Source organism: Poecilia reticulata, chromosome 21, assembly GCF_904066995.2.
Source record: "Poecilia reticulata chromosome 21, P_reticulata-male-v2, whole genome shotgun sequence".
In the NCBI taxonomy this organism is placed as follows: domain Eukaryota; kingdom Metazoa; phylum Chordata; class Actinopteri; order Cyprinodontiformes; family Poeciliidae; genus Poecilia; species Poecilia reticulata.
In genome coordinates this window covers 7,218,511-7,243,054 of record NC_088850.1, presented here as the reverse complement: position 1 = coordinate 7,243,054, position 24,544 = coordinate 7,218,511, and the positions used below count along the sequence as shown (strand labels likewise).

At 39.1% G+C, this 24,544-nt stretch overlaps 2 protein-coding genes across 13 annotated transcripts in view; one reads left to right on the top strand and one right to left on the bottom strand.

The window, feature by feature from the left end:
• Window positions 1-6: 6 nt before the first annotated feature.
• LOC103457361 (uncharacterized) lies at window positions 7-9,343 on the bottom strand. Of its 2 annotated transcripts, none has more exons than XM_008397429.3 (12): window positions 8,612-9,343; window positions 7,605-7,726; window positions 5,419-5,862; window positions 4,496-4,569; window positions 2,926-3,452; window positions 2,765-2,849; window positions 2,589-2,664; window positions 2,209-2,245; window positions 1,502-1,598; window positions 1,275-1,409; window positions 1,027-1,086; window positions 7-741 (listed from the first exon to the last, which is right to left on the bottom strand). In XM_008397429.3, exons 2-12 carry the CDS (start codon window positions 7,651-7,653, stop codon window positions 652-654), a joined length of 1,674 nt encoding a protein of 557 aa, XP_008395651.2. In that variant the 5' UTR covers window positions 7,654-7,726; window positions 8,612-9,343; the 3' UTR covers window positions 7-651. The 2 variants fall into 2 exon arrangements, with proteins under 2 accessions (XP_008395651.2, XP_008395652.2); XM_008397430.3 differs by having other exon boundaries at window positions 1,275-1,391; window positions 8,612-9,342.
• Window positions 9,344-11,919: 2,576 nt separating this feature from the next.
• The window catches only part of dlgap2b (discs, large (Drosophila) homolog-associated protein 2b), an 89,588-nt gene continuing 76,963 nt past the window's right edge, over window positions 11,920-24,544 (top strand). For 3 of the 11 annotated variants that reach the window (XM_008397425.3, XM_008397423.3, XM_008397422.3), the window contains exon 1: window positions 11,928-12,351. In XM_008397425.3, the coding sequence (XP_008395647.2) occupies window positions 12,237-12,351 (115 nt within the window). In that variant the 5' untranslated portion in view covers window positions 11,928-12,236. Of the gene's footprint in view, window positions 12,352-12,870; window positions 12,926-17,337; window positions 19,512-24,544 lie in introns of those variants that run through there. The other 8 variants (XM_081602432.1, XM_008397428.3, XM_081602435.1 and 5 more) reach the window with 6 other exon arrangements.

Genomic DNA, 24,544 nt, shown 5'->3' with positions numbered 1-24,544 from the left:
TAAAAAAGCTGTGATAGATACTTTATTAATGCATTAAAATCATAATCACATTTTAAAAAAGCAAGAGGTACATTCACATTTCAGTGGCAGGAGTGCTCATGGTAAAAACCTGATTTCTAGCATAAAAATTGTACTACATGTCTGATCCCACTCTGAATAGATGAAGACAGTGATTAGAGAAGAGGTGCATAATAAGTAAAGATAAAGTGACCTAGATGCCAATATATTCCTCCAAAAATGCTACATTGTCATAGCTAACTTGGTAAAGTGCTCTTTAAAGTAAATGAAGTGCATACTGACTGGAACACAGAAGTACCTGGTGAGCAGGTGATCATCCTGCTGCACTTCTTTCTGCGTCCTAGATCCTATTCCCCAGATCCAGTGTAGTTGCTGTGCAAGTAGAAAAATTAAAAAAAGTGTTCCATGGGCAAAATGCTGTATAGTTTCTTCCACAGGGAGTCAGCAAGCACCTGCTTCTGTGTGAATGATATTGTATTTGACACAAAAGGTAAAAAAATACCAGTTCAACACTTCTGACACACTTTAAATCCTGACATGAGTTTCTTGTGTGCAAGAGCACTGATTCACTAGTTCAGCTCCCAATTCTTCACAAAAGGAAAATGGAAGAGTGCAAGTCACTGGATCCTGCCTTCACATCTCGAAGTGACGGAAAATGCTTTCGACATATGCCAGCACTCTCTGCCAGTCTGGCCCATCTGCCTTCAGCATCTCCTCCACTGTCTGTCACAAAGTTAATGGGAAAAGACATTGTAGTCCAATAAACTTCAGAGCTCATCAGATTGAAATGATTCCTATTAAGAGAAAAAGTCTAGTAAGCAGTCAAGGAGCACCTTATCCTTTAAAAATGAGACCATTTAAAAACATTACAAACCACTGACAGAACACCTCTTGTTTCCCTAGCCCAGAAATGACTGTTAAAAGCTGAATAACATTTTAAATATCTGCACAGAACATTTGATGCATCATTTGAAAAAAAAAAAAAAAAAATTATTTTACAAGTCTCACCAGTGTGGCAGAGATTCCTACGCTCTCTCCCGTCTTGAACGCAAGGCCCAGGTTTTCTTCCTGCCCAAACGGAGCACATTTTACATTCAGAAGTCAGTGGCTTTTACCAATACCTCAAAGGCATTTAATGAAACTGCAGGTGCAGATGTAGATCACCTTCCTGAAAACGGCAAAAGGAAGGTGCCGTTTTGTGGACGAAGGTTCATTCATCCACAAAACCTTCATTGTGTCCAAGGTTGTAGTTTTACCTTGTCAGCTGGAGTGAGGATGTCATACGGGATACGAGTTGGCAAGTAGGTGTGATAAACCGCACAGAATGCCAACCCATCCTCCCAGCAGGTACTAAAATTGGTGATCTCAATATTCTGTTGCAGACCAACACACTAGAATAATTATAATCATCACAGAACAACAACTAAAAAGATTTCATTCTGTCACTATGTAGAGTATTATACACAAGGCTCTCTGTTCTAACCTTGTAACCTTGGGTACGACTTTGGCACCACCGCAGCAGAGAGTTTCTCCTGGAGCCACCATGACGCCTCAGTAAAGCACTGAAGCCATCCTGAGGTCTGAGGTTAAGACAAGAAAGTAAAAAAAAAAAAAAAAAATCCAGTTATATCTAAATAAATGTTTACGTTCGATGACACTGTCCATTAAGTGGATTAGCAGAGGCTTCTCAATAAATTTGAATATCACTGAGAAGTTATTTAACTTAGTGTAATGTTTTTACAAAGGACTGCTTGGATTCAATATTTGTTAGGGTAGGCTATAATGTTTCAAGTTACGAAAGGACTGCATGACTGAATGCAAATTTCTATTGAGTAGTATGAAAAAGGAAAATGTGGGCTAATTACAGATGTTTTTAGTGCAATATAGAATAGTTTTATTGCAATTACTCGTTTCTCAAAATAGTGAAATCAAAAATATGTTGGGATATTACACTCTTGACAGCAAGGTTTATTAGCAATTACTTTTTGGAACTTATTTTAGTTGTGAATGTTTTAAACTAAATCTCTATACATACAATTTAGATTCTGATTTACTGAGTCACATAGACATCTACAACAATTCTTTACGCTTTAATAAGCATAGGAAGTGACCAATTGCTAATTCTTTTACATAAATGCCTCAACGGCAAAACAGCCCCACCACAAAAAAAAACAAAAAACTGCAGCTTACTTCACTGAATCTGAGGTTTGATCCTCTTCTTGTTTTCCTGTGAGACAAAGATGCATCAACAATTCCACAGCAAAAGCAAAATACATAGAAACTGATTAGCTATGTTTATATGGAGCCCTGCTTCTGACAGCTGAGAAAATAAGTGAGAGCTCAGGGGAAATCTTCTCTGCAGAATAGAAAATTCTCTCAAGTAGAAAACAGGGAATGGAACATTTGTGGGTTTTGCACATATATCCTTGAGTTATTTGTGTAGCTCTGAGTCAAGAAAGTTTTCAACAATAATTAGATAGTGGCATGCACTAACAACATGAAATTTAAAGATGTAATCTGTGCAACATGGGTCAGATTACAAACTTCAACACAGAAGTACTGATTCTGACCTGTGTGAAAGTTAGACCAACTGTCCTGCCTCCTCAAAGGCCGGTCTGTTCTTTTCCCCTTTGTTGGCTCTTCTTTCTGGATGGATTGTAGGAGAGAATCAACAAATTTTACATTAAAAAGGCAGTTAAAAAATTTATTCTAATCCTTTTGGTGACACCCACTGAGAATTTCATACCTTGCATAAGGGTAATGTTGCACTTGCGTTTTTTGAAGTCCCATTCTGATTTGAAGAATTTTGCAGTGGAAGACCAGACAGGCTCCTAAAGATCAAAATTATGTTGTAACTGTATGACGCAGTTGTGGATGATCGTCATGTGAAACATCACGTATACTCACCAAGACCTTTCGGACAGCATCACTATTTTCCGTGGATCTCTTGGTCCATGTCCGACTTCTTTCTTTTTCTCCAGAGTGCGAATGCAGCCCTCAGCTACTCCCTTTCCAGTCAGCTCAACATTTTCTGATCCTTTTGTCTCGGAAGGATTGTGAGTTTCACCATCACCATCATCTCTAATTTCTGTTTCAGCTTTGTTTTGAAGTTTATTTCTAACCTCTTTATCCATCTGTTCATCTTTCATCCTACAAACATTCCTCAGAGCATCCAGCTCTGCTTGCTCCTGCTGCCGCAGCACAATGACTTCATTTAGTTTGCAGCAAACGTCTTTGTGCTCGGCTCTCAGGCTCTCCAGCGCTCGCTCGGTCTCCTGCTGCCTCCTGAGAGTGAGCGCCAGCTGCTCCTCCAGAGCTCTGTGGTTCTCTTGGAGCAAACCCAGAGAGTGATCCGCTTCCAGTCGCAGCCTGTCGGCCACGGACACGGCAGTCTGCAAGTCCCACTGGAACTGCTGCCACTCCAACCTCTCTGTCTGGGAGCAAAACAAACAGTCATCTGTAGCTAAGGTTGAATATTCTTAAAGTGTTGTTACTCCTAACATTTCAGTTTCTATGACAAAACTCATAGAAAACAAAAGTCTATGTTTGGCAAGACAAAAAAAAAAAGAATTTACAATGTTTTTCATATATAAATGCTATAAATATAAATTACATTAACTGTAGTACACAATACATCTTGCCTTAGATAACTATAAGACTTTGTTTAGAAACTGCCAAAAAAAAAAAGTGTCTCTTCCAGGGCTGAGAATATTACAGCCATATTCAATAGAGCAGAATATATGTCCTGATGAGTCTGGTTTGTCAGATTAAAAGTACCTTTGAAAACAACAACCTTGAAGCGCGTATTGCTCACGTTTTTAAAGCCCAGTTTTGAGATTTTAAAGGACATTTGCAATAATTAAAACTAAAATTCTTCCCATCAATCTTGCAATCTTTGAAACATTTCTAAGCCATTTCCAAAAAGACAAAACAAAAAATAAACACATGGGGTGTTTGATATTCAAAACCTCCAATGCAACCCTGATTCTTCCCAGAAGACAATGTGTTTGCAAGTTCACCTTGAAGCCAGACTATCATTTGCTTGTTAAAAAAAAAAATTGCAGTGCTACATGTTGTATACAAGACTCTAAAGCTCTGAGTCAGCATATTCAAGTTTGTCTTGTTTGCAAGGAGAATGAGAATTCTTAAAGAGAAAGATAGCATAACTTTGCAAAGCTGCATTTGATGAAGAAAAAAAAAAAGTTAAGGTGTTGACTATATTACAAGGCACCACGCTGGTGCAATCTAAAGACTGAATGCTAGGATTAGCGTCTGCTTCATGAAGCATGGAAGGCTAATCATTTATCTCTGTGACAAATAAATCAAAGGAAACAACAAAAAAAATACAAAACAAAAAATTGTGTCCAAGCTTGAGACTTCTTTTCCATCATGCTCTGAAATGCAATACTGAAAGAGCATGTTTCATATGAGTGATGGAGATCTGGACCAGGTATCCAATCGGTCCAGCAAAACTTACCCTAAGTGTCTCCTTTAGCATGTCCAGCTTCTCAACAAGATCTTCCCTTTCAGTTATTAAGCGCCTCAGCATTTCTGAAAAGGTGAACGAAACAAGTTGAACCAAAACAGATACAGGTGTGGCTTTAGTGGCAAATACAGGTATGGTTATCTGTAATGGAAAGCTTGCTTTTTTGTCCAGCAAACATACTGAAATGGCTTGATTTAAAAAAAAAAGTTTTGATATGATCATCACAATGAACTGTGAAGAAAATATAGATTATTTCAGACGAACTGTTCAAAAATAAAAGAATAATACCTTTCAATGGACTTATTTGTATATTCCAAGAATCAGACTATGGGAACTTTTCAAATTGTGCAGGTTTAGAATCTGCTGGTGCCCTCGTAAATTTCCTGCAATAAGATTCATTTGGCTTAGACATTGTAAAGGTGATGTTTTCTAATGCTGCCTTAAATGTTTTCAACCTGTGTTTTTAATCAGTGATCTCAAGTTGCTTCCAAAAAAATGGTTGTATTATTCCAATTCATCTTTCCAGAGGAATATGCTGAAATTACAGTACACAATCTGCAAATTGGTGATTGTTGATGTTTTTTTCTAAAGTTCATCAGGAACATGTTTTTGTTTTCCTTACGACTACTAGTACTGTAAAGGTCATACTGGTGCAGTCGCTACCCCGTTTACAGTTTATATCTTCTACACATTTGTTAAACATACTTGCTTTGTGTTACATTAAAAAAAAAGTTTTCATTTAGGCTGTTTTTCCTCATTTTAAGAAACCAGCCTAATAAATTCTTTGGTTAATCACAAAATTATTACATTATGACAATAGTTTAATAATTTTTAGTCTTCAAGATTAATCTAGCTTTTCAGTATATGTAGTCTTAACTATCAATTGTGAAAAGAAACAGAAAACCAGCGCCTACCGACTGCTCCTGTGGTGATATCAGTATTGGGGGTTAGGCCCAGTGAAGCTCTGTAATGCTCCATCAGGCTGAGTAAAACCAGGGTCATCTCCTCTCCAGCCCTCTCTGCTGCTGCCTGCGGCTCCATCCCGCTGTCTCTCTCCTGCCAGCTCTGCTCTGACGGCGATCCTCGGGTCAACGGCGGCGCAATCGGAACGTAAGTCTCCTGTCCGGCTGCTGCATCACTCGAGTTGATGCTGTCCACGCAGATCACTGCCCACGCCGAGGGAGCCGAGAGCTTCTGTTTCCAGTCTGCAGCTGGGGAGGGGGAGGAGGGCGTGGCGCTGGCGACCGGTGATGAAGTTTGCACCTCATCAGTCGAAGCTGCAGAGGGTGAAGCCATGGCAGCCAACTCTGCCTCTGAGGGTGAGGTAGGAGGTGTGTGGTAGAAGTCTAAAGGGGAACCTGATGACAGAGAGTTAACAGTAAAACACACTCAGGTTTGAAAATGTCTGAGAAGTTGCAAAAATGTGCAATGCTTTCGTCTCCTCCCTTTATCTCGATGCAGATGAGAGCAATGTCCACTGAACGGTTTACAGTCCTGGGCTGAATGATTCAGCAAAATGCATCTCCTGCCAATAACTTGGCCAGCAACAACATACTGGTCTCCCAGGGGGCAAGAAAAAGGATACAAGATTCTCCCTGATCCTTACAGCTCATAACAAGCCTTCACATCCATCACAAGCTTCTTGTTTATGAAAAATGAAACTCTTTCATAACTACTATTGATTTCACTGTGTTATTTTGATCATGAAACATTAACTGTTTAATGTGATGACGAAGCTTAATTGGTTTGTTTGATGCACATCTTATCTGGTTTCTAGGGTACAAATTTTGGCAGTCTGCAGGGATCTCATTCCCCACATCTTCCTTCCTTGTCCTTGCAAGATTCTGCAGACTCATCTTTTCCCTGGCAGCAGTGTGATATGCTTTAGTCTGCTCAGGAGCTGCAGGAGTGCTATTCCCCTCCTACGGCTGGAGCAAACTTCCTGCATATTGACAGCTAAGAAAGGAAGGCAAGCTGAGGAAACCTTAAACAGATGTAAGTGAGGGATGCAACAGTGAGCTGCCAATCAAACATTCTTGACTGGAGACGAGACCTCTAAGGTAGAGTGGCACCATTTTGTGCTAATTAAACAAAATGACAGCTGGACTGTTTTGCAATGAACAACAAAGTAGCTATCTGTGGAAAAAGCAGAGCCACAGGCGAGGTTTTGCAATACAGCTGTGCAATTCCCCAATTTAGCATTTTTAAATGCCTAGAAATGTTCCTCTGCTCATTTTTTAATAGACATCCCGAATGTATAAATATAAGCGGTAATGCAGCAGAGCAGCAAGCGCAAGTGTAAGAGTCTAATGTTTTAAAATACCTGCTGGGCTGCAAAATCAGGTCAAAATGAAAACATCTGGTTTTGATCTGTATGCAAATCAGGACTTTCTACTCTTACACAGATGAAACAAAAATGTAAGAAGGAGAAAAGGAGTCTATAAATAGTTGATGTGAAATGATGCAACTTAGTGTTTTACCTCAGCCTGAAAAAATAATAAACTTTTTTTTAAAGGCAAGCCAGAATTAACCCAGTTTTGCCAAGAACCCAGAATCATTCATCTGCTCCTTTTATTCTGTAAACATTCCATGCAAGTGGCAGTTTTAATGTACATCACATTAAATCACTACTGAAGACAAATACAATTTGAGATTCATCTTAAAATTGGAAGGATTTTGAACCACCATGACATCCATTTTTCTTGAGCAAAACATCACCTTTGGGGTTGGCAGAAGAAAATGACACTGTTGTTGATAAATGTTTCATATTGAATATTGTGCAATATTTTAGCCTAGGTTTGGTCACTGTCCACTCGATTCCCAAAATTAGACCAATGGGTAAAACAATGGCCTTAAATAGGAAGCAGACATCTGGATTCATAAGAAGGTCTTGATTAAAAACTAACAAAACCTTTTTGTATGGAGATGCCATAGAGTTCAGAACCAGGCAACTTTCATAACTAAAATAAAAATCTATTAATCAGAAAGACTTTTAATTTACTTTGCTTGTTTAAGCTCTTTGATTAATACCTCTGTAGATTTCACTGGCTGTCCAACCACAAATACTGCCATCGTGAAAAAAATTTAAAAAAATACATACCTGTATCTGAAGCGCTGTAGCTGTCCTTGTCATTATGGTTACCCATCATCCAACCTGACTGGGTATCAGCTCAGTGTGTCAAGCACTGCCCTCTACTGTCCCAGGTGTCTTATGAAGCCTTGCTGTAGTTTGGACATAAGAATTAATGTACATTTTAATGGAGGATGACTCACAGCAAAACATCTCCAGAAAATAAATAAAAACGAAGCTCCAAATATTTATGATTTTAAATGAAACCGGGTCAAATTTTGTCCAAACCCATAAAAATGTTCAAAAGTAGCATTTCCATTGAACAGTCACCAACTTCAGCTTTAGATAAGACTTTCTTGCAGCGCTCATGATGCACAATAATTTAGGACAGGAGTCTTCAAGAACTACTGCCCAGCTACTTTCAGATGCATCCCTTCTCAGCCATTGCCAAACTTGACGGGATTCTGATGAGGTTTTAATCATTTGACTCAGATGTGTTGCCTCAGCAATGCTAAAAATTGCAGGGCAGTAACTCTGGAGAGCTGGATAATCCCTTTTTAGGATGTAATAATCCCCCCCCCCCCCCTTTTTGTTGTCCTACATTGGTTCCCGAGTTGTATCACCCTGGGTAGAGAGCCATAATAAAAACCGCGACTGTCTGGAAAAGACAACGATACGTGTGACCCTCTGGGGACTTAATGATGTATATTCAGCTCAAAATTAAAAAAAAAAAAAAAAAAGAAAGAAAAAAAAAAGACGCGAAGCAGTTTTGTTTTCAATGGTAGAGAAAGAGACATTTTTAATGGAGATTATTAGGCTCGACAGCTCTGAATAACAACCCCAAACTGTTAGGAACAAAATATGAACACAGAATCTAAAACTGGCTGATGGTGACTGAAGTTTAAGGTCAACATCTCAAAAAATGTGCCGTATTTCAGTCATTCATTTAGTTTAGGGCATTGCAGATGCTGAATCTGTGCAGCTACCGTTTGCACACAGCATGAAGCATTTTTTTTTGTTTGTTTCATTCATCGTACCTGCTCGGCTCCGTCTGGCAGCTGGAAGCAGTTCACTTTAGTCTCAGGCTGTCCTGCGCGTTTTTTTCTGCGACCCTCTCCGCCTTTTCTCCTCTGTCCCGTGTCCCGAATATTCCCGGAGGACAATGAATCCCATCAGTAAAAACACATGTGACTCATAAAGACAGACACGCTCGTCTCCGTCTATGACTTGAATCCAATTTCAGATAATATCCAACGTCAATGCTTCGTCTTTTAAGTCCAATGCGGCAAAATAGGAAGGGGGGCAGAGGAAAGAAACTGGTTGCGCAGCAGCTTTTCACCGCATAAACAACAGGAATGATAATGGCAATACTTTAAAGCGATGCTTTAAAAAAAAAAAAACCCTACGAAAATACAGCAGTCCAATAATAAAATGCGACGTGGGAAGCGACCCAGAGAAGCAGTTACACCGGCTGAATGGAGGCTAATTATTTTTTTTGGTGAAAACCAGGTGTGGTGGCGCGCACGGAACAAGTTCTGCTGTCACGCGGCCTGCAGGTGGATTCTGTCAGATCCCGTCACATAGCTTTAAACCAGAAACACTCAAAGTAATCTTTAATCAACAGAACTACGCTTATCCAGCCATGAAAGCTCCGACACCAATGCCTTAAACATGGGAGCAGCTTGAAAGGTGAGGCGCAAACTAAAAATAACACGACTGAATATTTGTAGAAGGAGTGGGAGACGGTTTTTCTAAGCAGCCACGTCACTCTTTTTGTTGGAGCTGTTTTGTCTCCGATCATATATATATAACCAGGTGAAAACAAAACACAAGAGTGACAAGTCTTGGCACTTCATTTACATATCTGAAAGATAAATTATTTAATTGCCCTTCAATTATAACTTATTAAGTGTTACTCATTAAAGTAAACGTTTTTTTTTTATGAGGAAAGAGGACATTAAATCCCCAGAATATAGTGTTACTCTCTTTGGTTGAGCAACACTATATTCTTAATTTTGTAGAGTTATTCTTATATTTGTATCTGGTTATTTGTAGACATCTATTAGTCTCTCAGGAAAGAAAGAGATGCTCTTAATAAGCTCAAGATGTCAACTTTGACTCACCTCAGGACTTTCCATTTCCTAATTCTAAGCCAGAGATTGATGGATTTATTGGTATGTTTGTTGTCATTGTCACGTTGCGGGGTCCAATTTGTTTTTGTTGTTATTTGTACAGATGGTCTAATATTTTCCCTCAAACACTTTCTGATATATGGCTAAACTCGTGATTCTGTAGTGGTGCAGCTGTAGCAAAGCATCCCCAAAACATGAAACCTTCAGCACTATGCTTCACTGCTGGGATGCCAAACAATTCACTCACTCTTTAGTTTATTTCAAATATGTCATCTGTTCTTGCATTAAAATAACTTCAATTGAAACCAATTGTATTTGAGAAAATGTTTTAGGTCTATGCATCTAATCTATACATGTATAGCCCAACATCATGGACTCTTAAGGCAAATGAATTTTTTAAATATTAAAAATACACACCACCTCATTTTAAATGGTTTTCTTATTTTTGTGGAAAGTTTTGAATCACACCTGTAGTTTTTTGCAGTGCCAGTTAGGACTGCACAATATCAGAAAACACAGTGAAAAAATGACTTATGATGAATGAATAAATCAATTTTGTTTGATAGAAAAAACTACATACTAGAAAAACAAGATAAGTTACACAGATGGATGAAAATAACAAACTCGGCTTTAGCAGAGACAAAGGCAGAGTTTTTTTTCACACTGTCACTTGATTGTTGATTGTTTTGGTCTTGTGGATTTGCATTATATTTAAAAAAGAAAGTAAACCACATGGTTTCAAATCGATGTAGGCTTTAATGCATGTAGAAAAGTATAAACAAGATTTGCAAATCACATATGAACGGAAAGTAAACCGATGACTATAATAAATAATGGAGAAGGAAAATGATGGAATATTTTAAAGATTTTTTTCCTCTTTCTATATAACTTATTGAATTCTTTATTTTTTAATTGTGTGTTGTTTTTGGTTTTATTGTGTCTGTATTAGTTTAATGCATGAAATGCACTTAGTAATAACAAAATCTTGTCATCAAAGTTGTATTTTTCAGCACCACGGACAGAGCACGACACATTAAGTCAACTGCTGCGCCCTCTTGTGTTTCTATTTTTTAATTACAGGAGTCCCCAAAATGTAGTCGTATCTGTAAGTATCTGTGCCACACTAATGAGACCAAAAGTCTCATTCTGGCCATCCCTGTGAGTACAATCTTACTCTGGCGCAGCCTGAGGTAACCCAAGCCTTGTGTTTATATTTTGTGGTAATGCTGCTAATTAGGGATGATTCAGAATGTGAGCCGCTGAGTAAAAATCTCCTGATCTATGCAGCATGAATTCTCTGAATAAAGATATGCAACTGTTTTCAGCTCTGGGCTGCTTTAAACTCTGCATCCGCATGATTCCTCAGTGACCTAAACACCTCCCTGCATTGACTTCTCACTTTAAGCCCACTCACTTTCTATTACCATAAAGATGGTCACGAAGCTTCTTAAAATACAAATTTATTCTTCTACTAAACTAAGAAACAAGCTAAGAGAAGCAGAACTTGATGATGAATCTTAATCTCAGGAAATGTTATAGTTCAGAATATGAAATATGGGGAAGGCTAGCTGGCAAAATAAACAGATGAACTCTTTATTTGAATAGAAATATATATATAAAAAATCATACTTCCTGCTTTTAATAGCATTAGAGAATGAGAAAATAGTTTAGTCAAAAATAATACTAACAATTTATTGTATTAAATACACATATCACTCTGGTCAGCAAAGAAGAAGAAACCAGTGCAAGAATATAAAGGCTTTTCTATATTGCATATCTGGAGTGGGGTATATTTTATTGGTACATATCATAAAGTTATATTTTACTGAAATAAAAATAAGAATTAATAGTCGTCAGTCTAAAATGAAGTCTGGACATGAATTAATGTATTCCCTTATGTTAAGATAAATGTGTGATTCTTGCATTATGTGTTTTTTAAAGGAACTATTCAGATGCAACTTAACTATTTAGGTCAATCGGAGGTAAGATTAAAAAAAGAGAAAGAAAATAACACAATCTTAAAATAGTCTATTCTATTCTATTAACTCTCAAATTCAGTTTTATCTTCTTCAGATATTTTTTATATATACCTTGCACCAGCTTGAACACTATTGCTTTTTTAATCCAGCAGTTTCACTTTAAATCCTGAATATCGTGTATGTGCTTTTGCTTTTACGTCAATTGAGCTATTTCTTTATTTTTTTTTAAAAAAACGTTGCTGTGAAATTGTTTCCTTGCTTCAGGTGAGAACTTTGGTGTAACATTAAATCTGTTGACGGCAGATCAATACTTGGCCAGTACAGGCGCAGACTTCGTAAAAATGGCGTCTGATGCAGGTTGCCCAGAGACCAGCAGCAGAGCTCTTATTGACCAAAACAACATCAGTGTTTTGTAAGTCATCTCTCCGAGGCATGAAGTCTGCCGTTGCGTCGAGAGTTGCGTCGGACAAGGAAGCGCACACCAACCGCCTTCATCATTTTCACCATCATGGGAATCTACGGCCGCACTGCTGCACAGCTCTCTAACCAACATGAATGTCTTTACGCGTTCCAGGGGACATGATCGCCGTTCGCTCGTTTGTCGCCCGTTTACGATCGAAGAAGAAGTGACCTTCTCTGAAACGGAGGATGTCAGCTCTGAAAAAGGTAAGAAGAAAGAAGTACGGAGACTGGCGGAGTGTTTGTTTATGCACGAACACCGAGCTTGTGACGCGGGGCTTGTTGTTTTTCTTCTTCTTCTTATTGGGTTCAAATCCAGGTGCATCTGCCCTGATGCGTACTAGAGTTTTTTATTTTTATTTTTTTAATATTGACCATCTGATGAAAAGCATGCCACGCACACCTAAAAGCTCACGTCTCAAGAAAAAGCCAGAAGTTCTGCAGAAGCAGAATGAGTCACTCAGTGACTGATTTTTCACTTTGTCGTTTATCAATCAATCGCACCCGAACATGAATGATGTGTGGGTGAGGTGTGGGGAGTGTTGTTAGTGTTTGGAGAATGAGGATGGAGGGGGGGGCACACATGTTTCTCCTGTTTATTATTGCCCACATGTTCCCATTGTGTTGTTTCCCACCATTCAGTCAATCTGTGTGTGTATATATGTGTGTGTGTGTGTGGTGACTCAGCTGTACTATATCTGTCATCCATCTTTTCATCTGTCACAGGTGTTACCATGGCTACTACAGACTCACTGCTGTCTTTTCTTTGAGAAGGACTCAGGTAAGCTGTGGGAAGGGTGACTCATTCACCTTTAATGGGGGCATGCTCACTTTAATAGACAGTTTATCTTTTTACATCTTGTAACTGGCTTGCCAGTAGCACTGATTTGCTGGAATGAGACATTAGGGGGGCATTAACACTGGTCAGAAGGAGAAGCTGTGGGAAAGCTGTAATTTCTTTTCTATTTTCACCAAGGGGGACAGATTTTTGTGTAATCTTTTTTGACAGTGCTTTTCATCAAAACTTCTTCAGCCTTTTCAGAGGTCTTTCAAAGCCTTTCTTTGGGTTTTGGCTGCTGTTTTATTTAGTTTCGCAGCAGGCCATGTGCCTGCACATGTCATGCAGTGTTTGCCTAAAAACAATAAAGTGGACAGGCACAAAATCAAGAAAAAAGGAAAAACGTCAAACTCAGATATGACACAAGACCCGAGAGATGCATCAACCTTGGACTGATTCTGCTGTACCTTTGTAACCTTTTCACATCGTGTCGTGTTACAACCAAACTTCATTGGATGTCAGACAAACACCAACTCAGAATAACACATAATTGTTAAGGGGCAGGAAATAGTACATATATTGTTTATTTTTATTTTTTTTAGCATTTTTAATTTTTTTTTTATTGTCATTAAATAAAAATCTGAAAAGTGGGGTGTGCATTTGTATTTGATTCTGTCCGTGTAGCTCATAATTCCCAACCCTGGACCGTAAGCTTTCAAAGGGACACAAGTACCGTATTTTCCGCACTATAAGGTGCACCGGATTATAAGGCGCACCTTCAATGAATGGCCTATTTTAAAACATTTTTATATAAGGTGCACCGCATTACAAGGCGCACAGAATAGACGCTGCAGTAGAGGCTGTAGTTACATTATGCATCCACTAGATGGAGCTGCACTAAACGGAATGTCAACAAAACAGTCCGACTCTGGTCGGCGAGGAGAGCCTTCCGCGACTGGGCCGGGGCGTGGCCGGACGATGGTCACCCTCCTCCGTTCGTGCACAGCATGTTGGTGGAGAACGTGGTGCTAAATGACCTGCAGACGACCTGATTCTAGACGGTTGGTAGGTAGATAGGTCAGTCAAACTTTATTAATAGATTACAAACCAGGGTTCTGACAACTATCCCAGCATGCACTGCATGCTTCTTCTTCTACGGCTGAAAATGAAGTTGGCGGCTGCTTACCGTAGTTGCTAGACCCGTTGTGGCTCAATATTGGTCCATATATAAGGCTCACCGGATTATAAGGCGCACTGTCGGCTTCTGAGGAAATTGAAGGTTTTTAGGTGCGCCTGATAGTGCGGAAAATATGGTAAACATTTGGAAGAAGGAGCTCTAGTCAAATGAGAAAAAAATAATAATCTTTTGGCTATATTTACAGTGCACAACCTCAAGTTTTGTTGAAGTAACGTGTAAACTTTAATATTTATCTAAATCAGTATACTAATCATTCACCAAATCTGCATATTTTGTGCAGCTGCTACTTACATTTTCTTTCCAGTTCTGCTAACTTGCTGTGAAATTGTTCAGCACACACTTCGATCTCGAAACACATCGTAAATCAAAAGCAAGCAGATGCTTATAGCGATGATAAATTGTTGCTTGTTTCTGTTAAATTTCTCTGTTACACTCCACCAAAGCCAGCTTCATGCCAAGACTCTCGCAGCGATTAAAGAAAGTTAGCAAATGTGAGATGGCGGCGACGTTGTGGTGTGTAAAGTAGAAAAATGTTGCCAGTCATTAATTAGTTTCACTCTGCGTGACTCCTTCTCTCAGCAGAGGTCAGAGCTCAGAGAAACATCGGAGTGAAAAACAGCTACAGGGGTCTGCTGACTTTCTCCTGGCATATTTTGGGGTATTGATGTTGATCAAATGCTGCTTCATGGAAACACTGAGCTCAGATCGCGTCACTGCCCCCTTGATGCTTTTGAAGCCAAAGGCCAAGATGAAATCACCAAATATGGATCTAATTTATTCATTCGCCTTGAAATTATGTCTCCTCTACATGGCACACAAATGAAGGACGCGAGAAGGAATGAAGGCACAGTCGTAGTAATCTTAATAACATTTCTCTATGTTTTCCTCGTGGAGCCAAGTTCTTTTAATTAGAGATGTAATGATCCGATACTTGTGGCAGATTTTCAGTCTTATTTTTCCGCAAAGCCCTGACCTGCCTGTGTTAATTTCTCATTTCTCTTTAAGAAAGTACAATTAATCAGTGTTCAGCGTATTTCTTTCTAGCACTTCCTGCTCTGAACGCTAATTAATCATTATAGAGGCCGAGGCAACGTCACACTTTTGGTGTCAGAAAGCAGTTGCTGTAAAACAAGGTGTTACTGCTTTTAAGAGACATAGTGATCATGGAGTTCACATTTTATGTTAGCGATTGAAACAAATATTAAGGTTAGCTTCACTAAAATAGTAGTCTTTGTGGTTATTCTAAAACAATGTAGGATAAGTCTGGGATTTCCAAAAGGTTGCTAATGTTGACCAAATTGTGTATGAAGCAGCCAAAACAGAAAAAAAATAGTAGATGGTGTAGAAATGAAATAACCTGCACCCACCAAAATCCAACTTTATGTTAAAGCAGCCTGAGTTCCTGGTCTGGATGCTTTTATTGAATTTACACTTTCCTTCATTTCCATATTCTGCATGGTCTGACTAAAAATATGTCAGATATCAAAAATAGCCACATTTTGAGTCTTCTTTTTTCACAGTAACAACTGTGAAGAGTTGTGGTTAGACCTGTTAGGGGTTATGTTTACTGACTTGAAAAAAAGATTTGATATGTTGAAACTCTAACCATTTGATTATTCTTAACTAGATGATTTCAAGTTATTAGTTTTTCAAGTTTTCTGAAAAAATGTGGCAATGTTTAAGACACTCATAGCAATTTAAATGCAGTTTCTTTCTAAGCTACTCTTGTTCAATAAACCGCTTACGCCTGACTAAAAACCATTTATGAAAATTAAATCGGTAAATAAATTTGTGTCCCTCATATATAATTGGCCTATTTCATTTAGCTGAATCTACAAACACAAATGTGTATCCCAGGTTACAATTCACGTAACTGGGCAAATCAATTTCTGCCTGGCAGAATATTATTCCAAACACTCCTTTGCAATTGCGACATTGTACGTACAGCATTGATACTGCAATGATGGAGCCACAGTAAGATACACGATCTAGACAGAAAAGGCTTTCAAGGTCCTTCAGAAAGACTGAATAAATGTTGTTTGAGAGCACTTTGAAAGATTACATTGATCAATGACTATCCGATAATCAAAAAAAGATCAGATTTGGCTTGTTTTGCTAAGGTAGTAGCTGTGTTTTGATTTTGCATGTCATCTAAATGCCACTGTTTGTTTTTGCTGTTCAGTATTAAAATGTCCCCCTTACAGTTAAAAACACGTGGATATCAGGTCCAACAGCGTTTGTTGGACTTGGACTAATAGTCGTGTGTGATAATCGCGTTGTGTAAATGTCCCTTTTCTGTTTTACAAATGAGCTGACAGGGGAGATTCAGCCCACCTACCCACAGAGATTATCTGGGAGTTAATCATGTGTGGTGTCCCACTGCGACTTCACAGCCTTTGTCAGCAGGAAAACTTTTGCTGAAGGGAGGATAGATAGTGGAACGTCATTCCTTATTTGATGTGCACAACGTAAAGAACCGCCAAGAGTTTAATCGGCTTCATCAGCCACACGCAGAAGCTGCTCTTGATCACATCTTAGTCATCATTTTCTCAAGGTTGGAGAAGAATGTTAATGACTGCGTGAAGCAGATAGTTTTAAGGAATATAAACCACAAATTGCATGCGGCTGTTCATGAATTTCTTTCTTTTTTTTTGTTAGAGATGGAGTTTACAGTTCATAGATGAGGATCTTAAGATATTGAAATCTCTGTTTGGGAAGCATTTTAAAAATAATGATAATAAAAAAAAAAAACAGGATAGCACCACTAGATGGGACTGTTTCATAACTCACATGCCTTGATCTTTCTAGTGATTCTCCAAACCTGACCAGTTTTACAACAGGCTGTGAATTGCTTTAGAGCAGTGTTTCTCAACCCTGGTCCTCAGCGCCCCCCTGTCCTGCATGTTTTCGCTATTTCCCTTCTGCCACACACCTGAATTGTATCTCTGGGTGATTAACAGGCTTCTGCAGTAATTGACGGTCATGCAATCATTTGAATCAGCTGTTCTGGAATAGAGGCACATCTAAAACATGCAGAGCAGGGGGGCGCTGAGGACCAGGGTTGAGAAACACTGCTTTAGAGGGAAAACCTTAGGAATTACTTTTTTTTCTGCTCAATACTTTTAGCACCCCAACTATTCAGCTGGAGGTACTGAAACGTCCTTATGCAAATGACCCAGGTTTGAAAGGAATTATTTAATAGTTCCATATATTTGTACATATATGTTATCTATTATGTTCTCAGGAATTGGTGGATTGACGATGAGCACAACTTTGATTTTCAAGGACTAAAAATTGGACAAAGAAGTTAGAAGTTTCCAGCTTAGTTAATGCTGACTGAATATTTGACCATTCTTTTTGGTTGCATTGATTTATTTAATTAGAAATGATTGTTTATGGGCTGCAGAGTGGCCTGGTTGCTAGTACTGTTGCTTGGGAGTAGGTTTGAATCCTACTTTGGGGTCTTTCTGAATGGAGTTCGTCATTCATCGTGCCACCCAATGCACCAGTAACATCTGAAGTGAAACAGATCAACAGTATGATGCTACCACCACATTGTTCAACTGTTGGTACTTTGGTCTTAGGTTGAAAAACCTCACATTGACTCCTTTAATTCTTTTCGTGATGAATAGCTACATTTTTGTAAAAAATATCACCAGAAGACATTTGGATTGTCCGTGTGGTGCTGCGAACCTCAACCAAGTTCAAGTTGTTCTCTTTAAAACCAGTTAAATGTTAAATTCAGTCAATTTATAGTTTATATTTAGCTGCAGCTTCGGTGGGTTTTGGTTGCTTTATAACACTCCAGCCAGTTTCCATTCATCTGATGGTGAAAAGGCAGATTGGGATAAAATCAATCCTGTTGAAAATGTATAGACTATGCTTAAAATCGGTCTATGTCTGCATGCCAACTAATTTTAACAAGCTTGAAAATTGTTTAACTATTTATCTTAAATTATAAAAACATACAATAAATTCAATGTTTTCACCACAGCTACCATAAAAACAATGTAGCCATTAATTTACTGTCAGTTTAAGGGAGCAAAGTAAAGAAAACCACTGTCTCAGCTCCCAGAGATCTTGGACACTCAAACCTTCGTCTATCTGCTCTGCTAATCCTTTATATCTGTATCATCTGTTGCTCACAGATCATTTTCCTCTTAGGCGGAGAAGTATTCTCCCGCTGAACTCGTGCTGCTCAGAATACAAATGCTCGCTTACATTAGATTCTAAAAATCAATAGGATCCTTTCCCAATCTGTATTAATTCCTCTCTCAGATTGTCTCTGAACCCTTGAAGCTCTGCTTTCACTGCAGAACGAAGAGGATGTCGAAGGAGAAAAGACGTGAGGGGAATCTGAGGGCATTTAAACTTTGAGATCAAGTCTTCTGCTTGATGGGTGAAATGTGTGGTTCTAGTTTGGACAAAAGAAATCCCCAGACTTTTAAACGCCCGCTGCTGCGTTGAGCTTAGAAGTGCCGCACTGAAAGGGAACCACTGATTTTGGCTTTCTGGTCGGTCGTGATTCATTTTCTCAACGGACTGTGTGCCATTCAAACACCTGGAGGTAGAACACAAAACACGCCAGATCTCTGTGATGCAAGCTGGGTGCTTACAAGAGCACGTAAAAAAAATGACTTTTTTTTCCCCCTTCCCAGAAAATGATGTCATTGCAGTGAATGGGTTAGGTTTGGGGAGCTTTCATGTCATAATTAAAAGCGGAACATACATGAACACATGCAGCGTTCGAAGAGCTTGGAAACAAGAGCCGAATTATGAGCATTTCGGTGCTTGCTGCAGCCTCTGTGAGGAGGAGACTGTAAAGCAAACGCACGGAGATTGAGAAACGCAGACACAAGGAGGAGGCATGAGTGTGCATGCTGATTGGGATGAGAGTGCGTGGAGCCGCTGAGCTGCAGAACTTCCGAATCCAGCAGATGGGAAAGTCCACGTCCTGGCTTTGTGATGATCCGTGGGAGCAACATGCAACTCGCGCCGCTGCCTCTCACTGCTGCAGTGGAGGAGTAAATGCAGAGCCCGACACTGCTCCAGGTGATCCACAGCAGCCCAGCAGACTGCTCCCTCCTCAGCCTTCCCTCTCCTCTTCTTCCTCCTTCTCCTTCTGTACCTCCACCTCTTCCTCCTCCACCTTTTCCTCCACCTCCTCCTCTTCTTCTTCCTCCTCCTATGTCAGCGCTCCTGTCTTCTGTGGGCTTTGGAAAAGATAAGAAAGGAACAGAAAAAAAAACACACAAGAGGAGGAATCCTGCTTTCCCCCGCTGTTCTCAAATGAGACACACCTCTGCATGACTATCAGCCGCTTCCCTGTCATCGTGTGAAGACGCGCCGCATATGTGCTCCAATGTCTCTGGAACATAGAGCTGCTGCAAGGTAGGAAGGCTCGGATCGATCCAGGGAAGCACTCCAACACTTCTTTTCTCTGGTTTCTCTTCTCTAAAAGAAGATGTGCATCTTTTCAAGCTTGCATGCATTTGAATTTAACAGGTAGAAGACAAGTTGCCATAGCAGATTAGGTAACCGGTATTCCTTGCGATCGATGGGAGTCACAGAAAGCTGTCAGAGGCACATACATTTGTTTCTACTTTTAGGGGGAAAAGCAGCTTTTTTTTTCTACTCCCCACCCCCCAATCGCTCGGAGGGATTTGCAAGTCTTGTGTGTTTGTGAATGTAGGCGTGTGAAACAGACTCAAGCAGAATGAGAGGAATTCATCCAGGCTTGACGATTGAAAAAACTGATTAAAAAAAAAAAAAAAAAAAAAAAAAAAATATATATATATATATATATATATATATATATATATATATATCTTGACATAGTGGCCAGAAAGCTTCCCATTGATCTTCTTATTTGCCTTACAAGTCGACAGAATGGTTGCCTTCAAATCACCGGACACTGTGTCTTCTTTTGTTGTTATGTAATCGTTTTTATGAATTCAGTTTGGCTCAAGGAAGGAAGGCAAATAAAAAAAAGCTGGTCAAATTTTGTTCATGCATGCTGATCTAAGGCTGAGAAATCTCAGATTCAAAAGTGGGAAGAGCTAGGAAAAGCAGGGTGACGGGAGGGTGCAGAACAACTTATTCCATCGCTCTTTGATTTGCAGAAACCTACCGGGCAAAAGCTGCGAGCATTTCAATCACTGACTGTACGTACGCTCAACCTGTAAGTGACTCTAATGAGGGGTTTCTTACCTTCATCCTCCAAACACACACTCCTTATAATGACATAATTAGACATAAGGACTAGCCAGTGCTGCAGCGATTTCCACATCTTGCATTTCTGCTGTTTGCTTGGACGAAATGACTCAAACTGCTCAGGTCGAGCAGAGGACGAAGAACTTGCGTTTGCAGTTCAACACACTGTCCCTGGCTGGAACTCCAGCCTACATGTAGGCGCACAGACATGGTCACACAGCTGCGCAGACTGAGTCGGGCTGGCTCTTCCTGTGCAGCAAGGTGTCTGCCTGGTCGTTTGTCATGCGAGGCATTGGGATGCAGGGGAGGATCTCAAAGGAGCAGAGTCGCAGCTCTTCGTGGCTCCCTGGCGGCTTTTTCTGTCTTTGATTCTCCAGCAGATACGCCACTGTTCTGAAATGCTTCACTTAGCTGGAATGAGAGAGGGAAGCTCGGTCGGCAGCCCTGCGAGGGTACAGCCCGCATTTCCATGGGAAAAGTGTTTTTACATTTTTTTTCATCGATATGACTGACTGATTTCTACGTGCAAATGTGATTGTGAAAAGAATATTTTGACACCTGATCTGTCCAAGGTGTCTCCCGCCTCTTGTTCATTGACTGCTGGAGGTTTTCCTCCTCCTTCCTCACAACCCTGAGCAGGCGTAGCAAATAAGTGGACAGATGCATGATGGGAAAACACCTCTTTAACTTCAGATCTCTTTTGACTTTATCAGTATTTGATCAAATTTAAAAATGAGTTTCTTATGTTCGGATGTCAAATGCAGAAAAAGTTACTTTTTTCTGATTGCAACATTGGCATACAGTGCAAAATTTGTATAACCAAAAAAAAACAAGCTAAGTAAGCAAAATTAAACTGGTTAAACAATCTAGCTCCTCCATCACATTATTACGTATCTGTCTTGCATTTCTATGGTGTTTCTATGACGATTCCAATCTTTAAATCATTCCTCACATATCTTATAAAGGATCTCAAGCTGGTTTGGACGTTACATGACATAATCATTCCAATTTAGAGATGCCACAATGCAGCATATCTCAAATATGCTCCACTCCTGTAAAAGTGCTATGCGAATGTTGCAGCAGTAACCAGTTATCTCATGCTGCTTCATGCAGACGCTCTGTTTGCATAAAGCAGACACCATTTCAAAAATTGCCATTTAAATTTTTGAAATCGTAAACGGGACGTGGCCCTGTCTTCAAGTTAATTCAGGATGTAGTTACTTAACCCACAACAAAAATTGCATTGGTGGATTCTGTGAATTTTACTGCTTTCGTTTTATTAAACACACAACAAACAGGAAAGAGCTGCATCATAAATTACACGCCTACTTTATAACCATACATGGATTTGACGTTCCATACAATTGGCTCCATTAGTTCATGTTCAAACTCACTTAAAAATCATTTTAGATTCACCGTCATATATTTCAAAAACAAAGAAGTAACAGCAGTTTAAGATGGATTGTTTTACTCTGGGATGAAATAGATTTCTAACAAAATATACATGTAAGAGTTGAACCTTTTTTACTGCTGTATGGAAATCTGGAAACATGGCAATCTGCCTGCCCTTATGCATGTTTCCTGTATGTATGATGGCAGAAAATGAAATACCAACAATTTAGCTTGGGGGTGGCCAAAGATTTTTTTCAAAAGAGGGCTTAATAATTAGAAATTGCCCATGGAAGAATAGCCTTCCCTGACGTTCTTTTCAATCATAAAAGTCACTTAATATGATCAGTTCTGCAGTGGGTCTTAAATAACGCCTGATGAGATGTAATTTGCAGGTTGTGTAGAAGCCGAAAAACATGTACATGCCTTATTCAGCTTAATTCTCCCCAAATCTTTACTACATGAGGAAAAATTGGTGGAAAATACAGAAAATAATGAAATCTATTTTTCAGAAAATGGAAAACACATTAGTGCGGTTGTTTCATGCTCAAACTGGACATGTGTGGGTTTTCTCAGGGTACTTCAGCTTCCTCCCACGGTCTAAAAACTTGCATTTTAGGTTATCTGGAGACACTAAAATGCCCTGAGGTCTGAGAGCATGCAAGGAGCCTCCATTTTCACACCACATTTTCATTTGGTTTTAGTCAAAGTTTGGTCAGCAGTTGTCATTCTACCTTGAGTTAACAAAATTGTCTTGCGTATTAGTCAACTGAAATATAAAGCTATATAAAAACACCTTGTTGAGGCCATCAGCTTTCATTAAAAAAAAAGCTACTTGAAATTGAATTAATGTTTCACTTTGCAAGATGCAGAAACAAATGAATGTTTTCTATTTGAAACTATCCATCCATTGTCTGTGGCCGACAGACAACCCAAAAACATGAACATTTAAACTCTGTGCAGAAAAACCTCAAATTGAAATGAGAACCAGGACCTTTTTACTGCAAGGCAACAGTTCAACTAACTGCTCCACTGTGCAGCCCTTCATTTGAACCCACTTTAGTCCATTAGACTTTTCATTAGACTCAAATATATAAAAAAAAACCTAAACAGGATTTATGCAAAAAGCGTACATGCTGCATGACAAAAGTTAGAAATTTTCTTTGCCATGATTTTAGTTAGTTTGCATGTTTTCTTTCTTATTTTTTGTTTTTAATTAATACTGCATGCATGCATGGTCGTTTGTCATGTACGGTTCTGTTTGATGGACTGGCAACCTGCACAGAGTGAACCCACAGTCCGCTGGAGACAGTCACCGGACCACTCTAAGAATTAAGCAGAAATAAAAATGCTTAGGTCTTGAAGGGGTAATCAAATTCATTAAAATCTTCTGTTGAGAGCTATTAATAGCTAACTTGGACGTTGAGTTGACAGCATGCCGTGAATTTCTACCATGACTCTTGATATTTTGTTTATACCCACACATTCAGTTTAATGTTTACCTTATTAGGCTGTAAATGTAAGCTCCCTAGAAGAGCATTTCATTTCTTGCTAATTTACCACAGTTTCACTGTATCCCACTATTAACATAATTCAAAACAAAAACTTTTAAGATGATCTTACTTTTTTTTTTCTTCAAAAACAAAGGGTATGAATTATTCCTACTGTTAAAATAATATATTGAAAAATGTGGTTACACTTTTAATGTAGATGGCATTTAATCACTTTCTGAATTTTGATGCCTAGATTTAAAGAAAAAAAAATTAACAGCTACAAATGTAGTAATAGTATAAGTAGTTATTTTTAACTGCTTAGTGCACAGAATATCATACATTTTTATTGATCTGCTTTTCTATAACCGGCTGATGTGAGCTGGTTAATTAGCCCGGCTGCTCAAGTAGACGCTGCTTAAAATATTCCCCTCTAGTAAGTTTCCTGGTCTTATATTTCCAAAGCAATGCATTTCTTGTATAAGTGAGGGAAAACCGAATCCGCTCCCCTTCACTGACAGGCAGTGTGCAGCAACAGCTGTGGTAGGAGTTTGCTTTTTTACTCTGTTCTCCATACAGGCAGAGATATCGCTCAGCACTTTTTCTGACATCTAATTACAAGGAAGTATGATGGAAAGTTTATGCAGTTCAGAAAGCAGAGCTGCTTAAACCAACCAATGACTAATTTCTTGTGCGTTTCCCTCCCTGTGGAAGCAGGTCTCCTGTAGTTTCTGTCTCCAGGCTGACTAAATCTTTTCTATCAGGTAGTTTCGTCTCCAAACGATGGCACTAAGGTTTAAACATGTTTTTGCCGTTTGTTTCCAAAGAGTCCCTTTCATGTCCAGCTGTCCATCTACTCATACATAAAGCAGAGTCACCAACACAAGCCGTTTTTTCAGCTAAACTACCCTGTAGCTCGTTCATAGCAGAATTACTTCTTTGCTTTCTCTTACTCCAGTAACACATTTCATCCGAACACTTTCTTTGTCCACTGCACTTCATTAAAATGTTGGTTTTGGAAGGTAGGATTACATTTTGTAATTCATAACATTTTGCATCTTTTAACTGCCTGGTTTGGTCACTTAGCTTAAAAGTTTAGATTCTGACTCACTTATTTAAAATAACCCATAATTTGCTTCTTTTTTTTGTTGAAAATAACTAAATCAGAGTTTGACCTTATAAACAGACCCAAAAGTTTGCAAATGTCATTGTTGCTGTTTAAATCCTTTCTTCATGAATTAGCAGAGGTGTTTATGAAATGGCTAATCTGGTTCTGTTCCCCGTTTGTCTACTTATGGCGTATGATTTGTTTTAGGATTAAGCCGCGCTGCC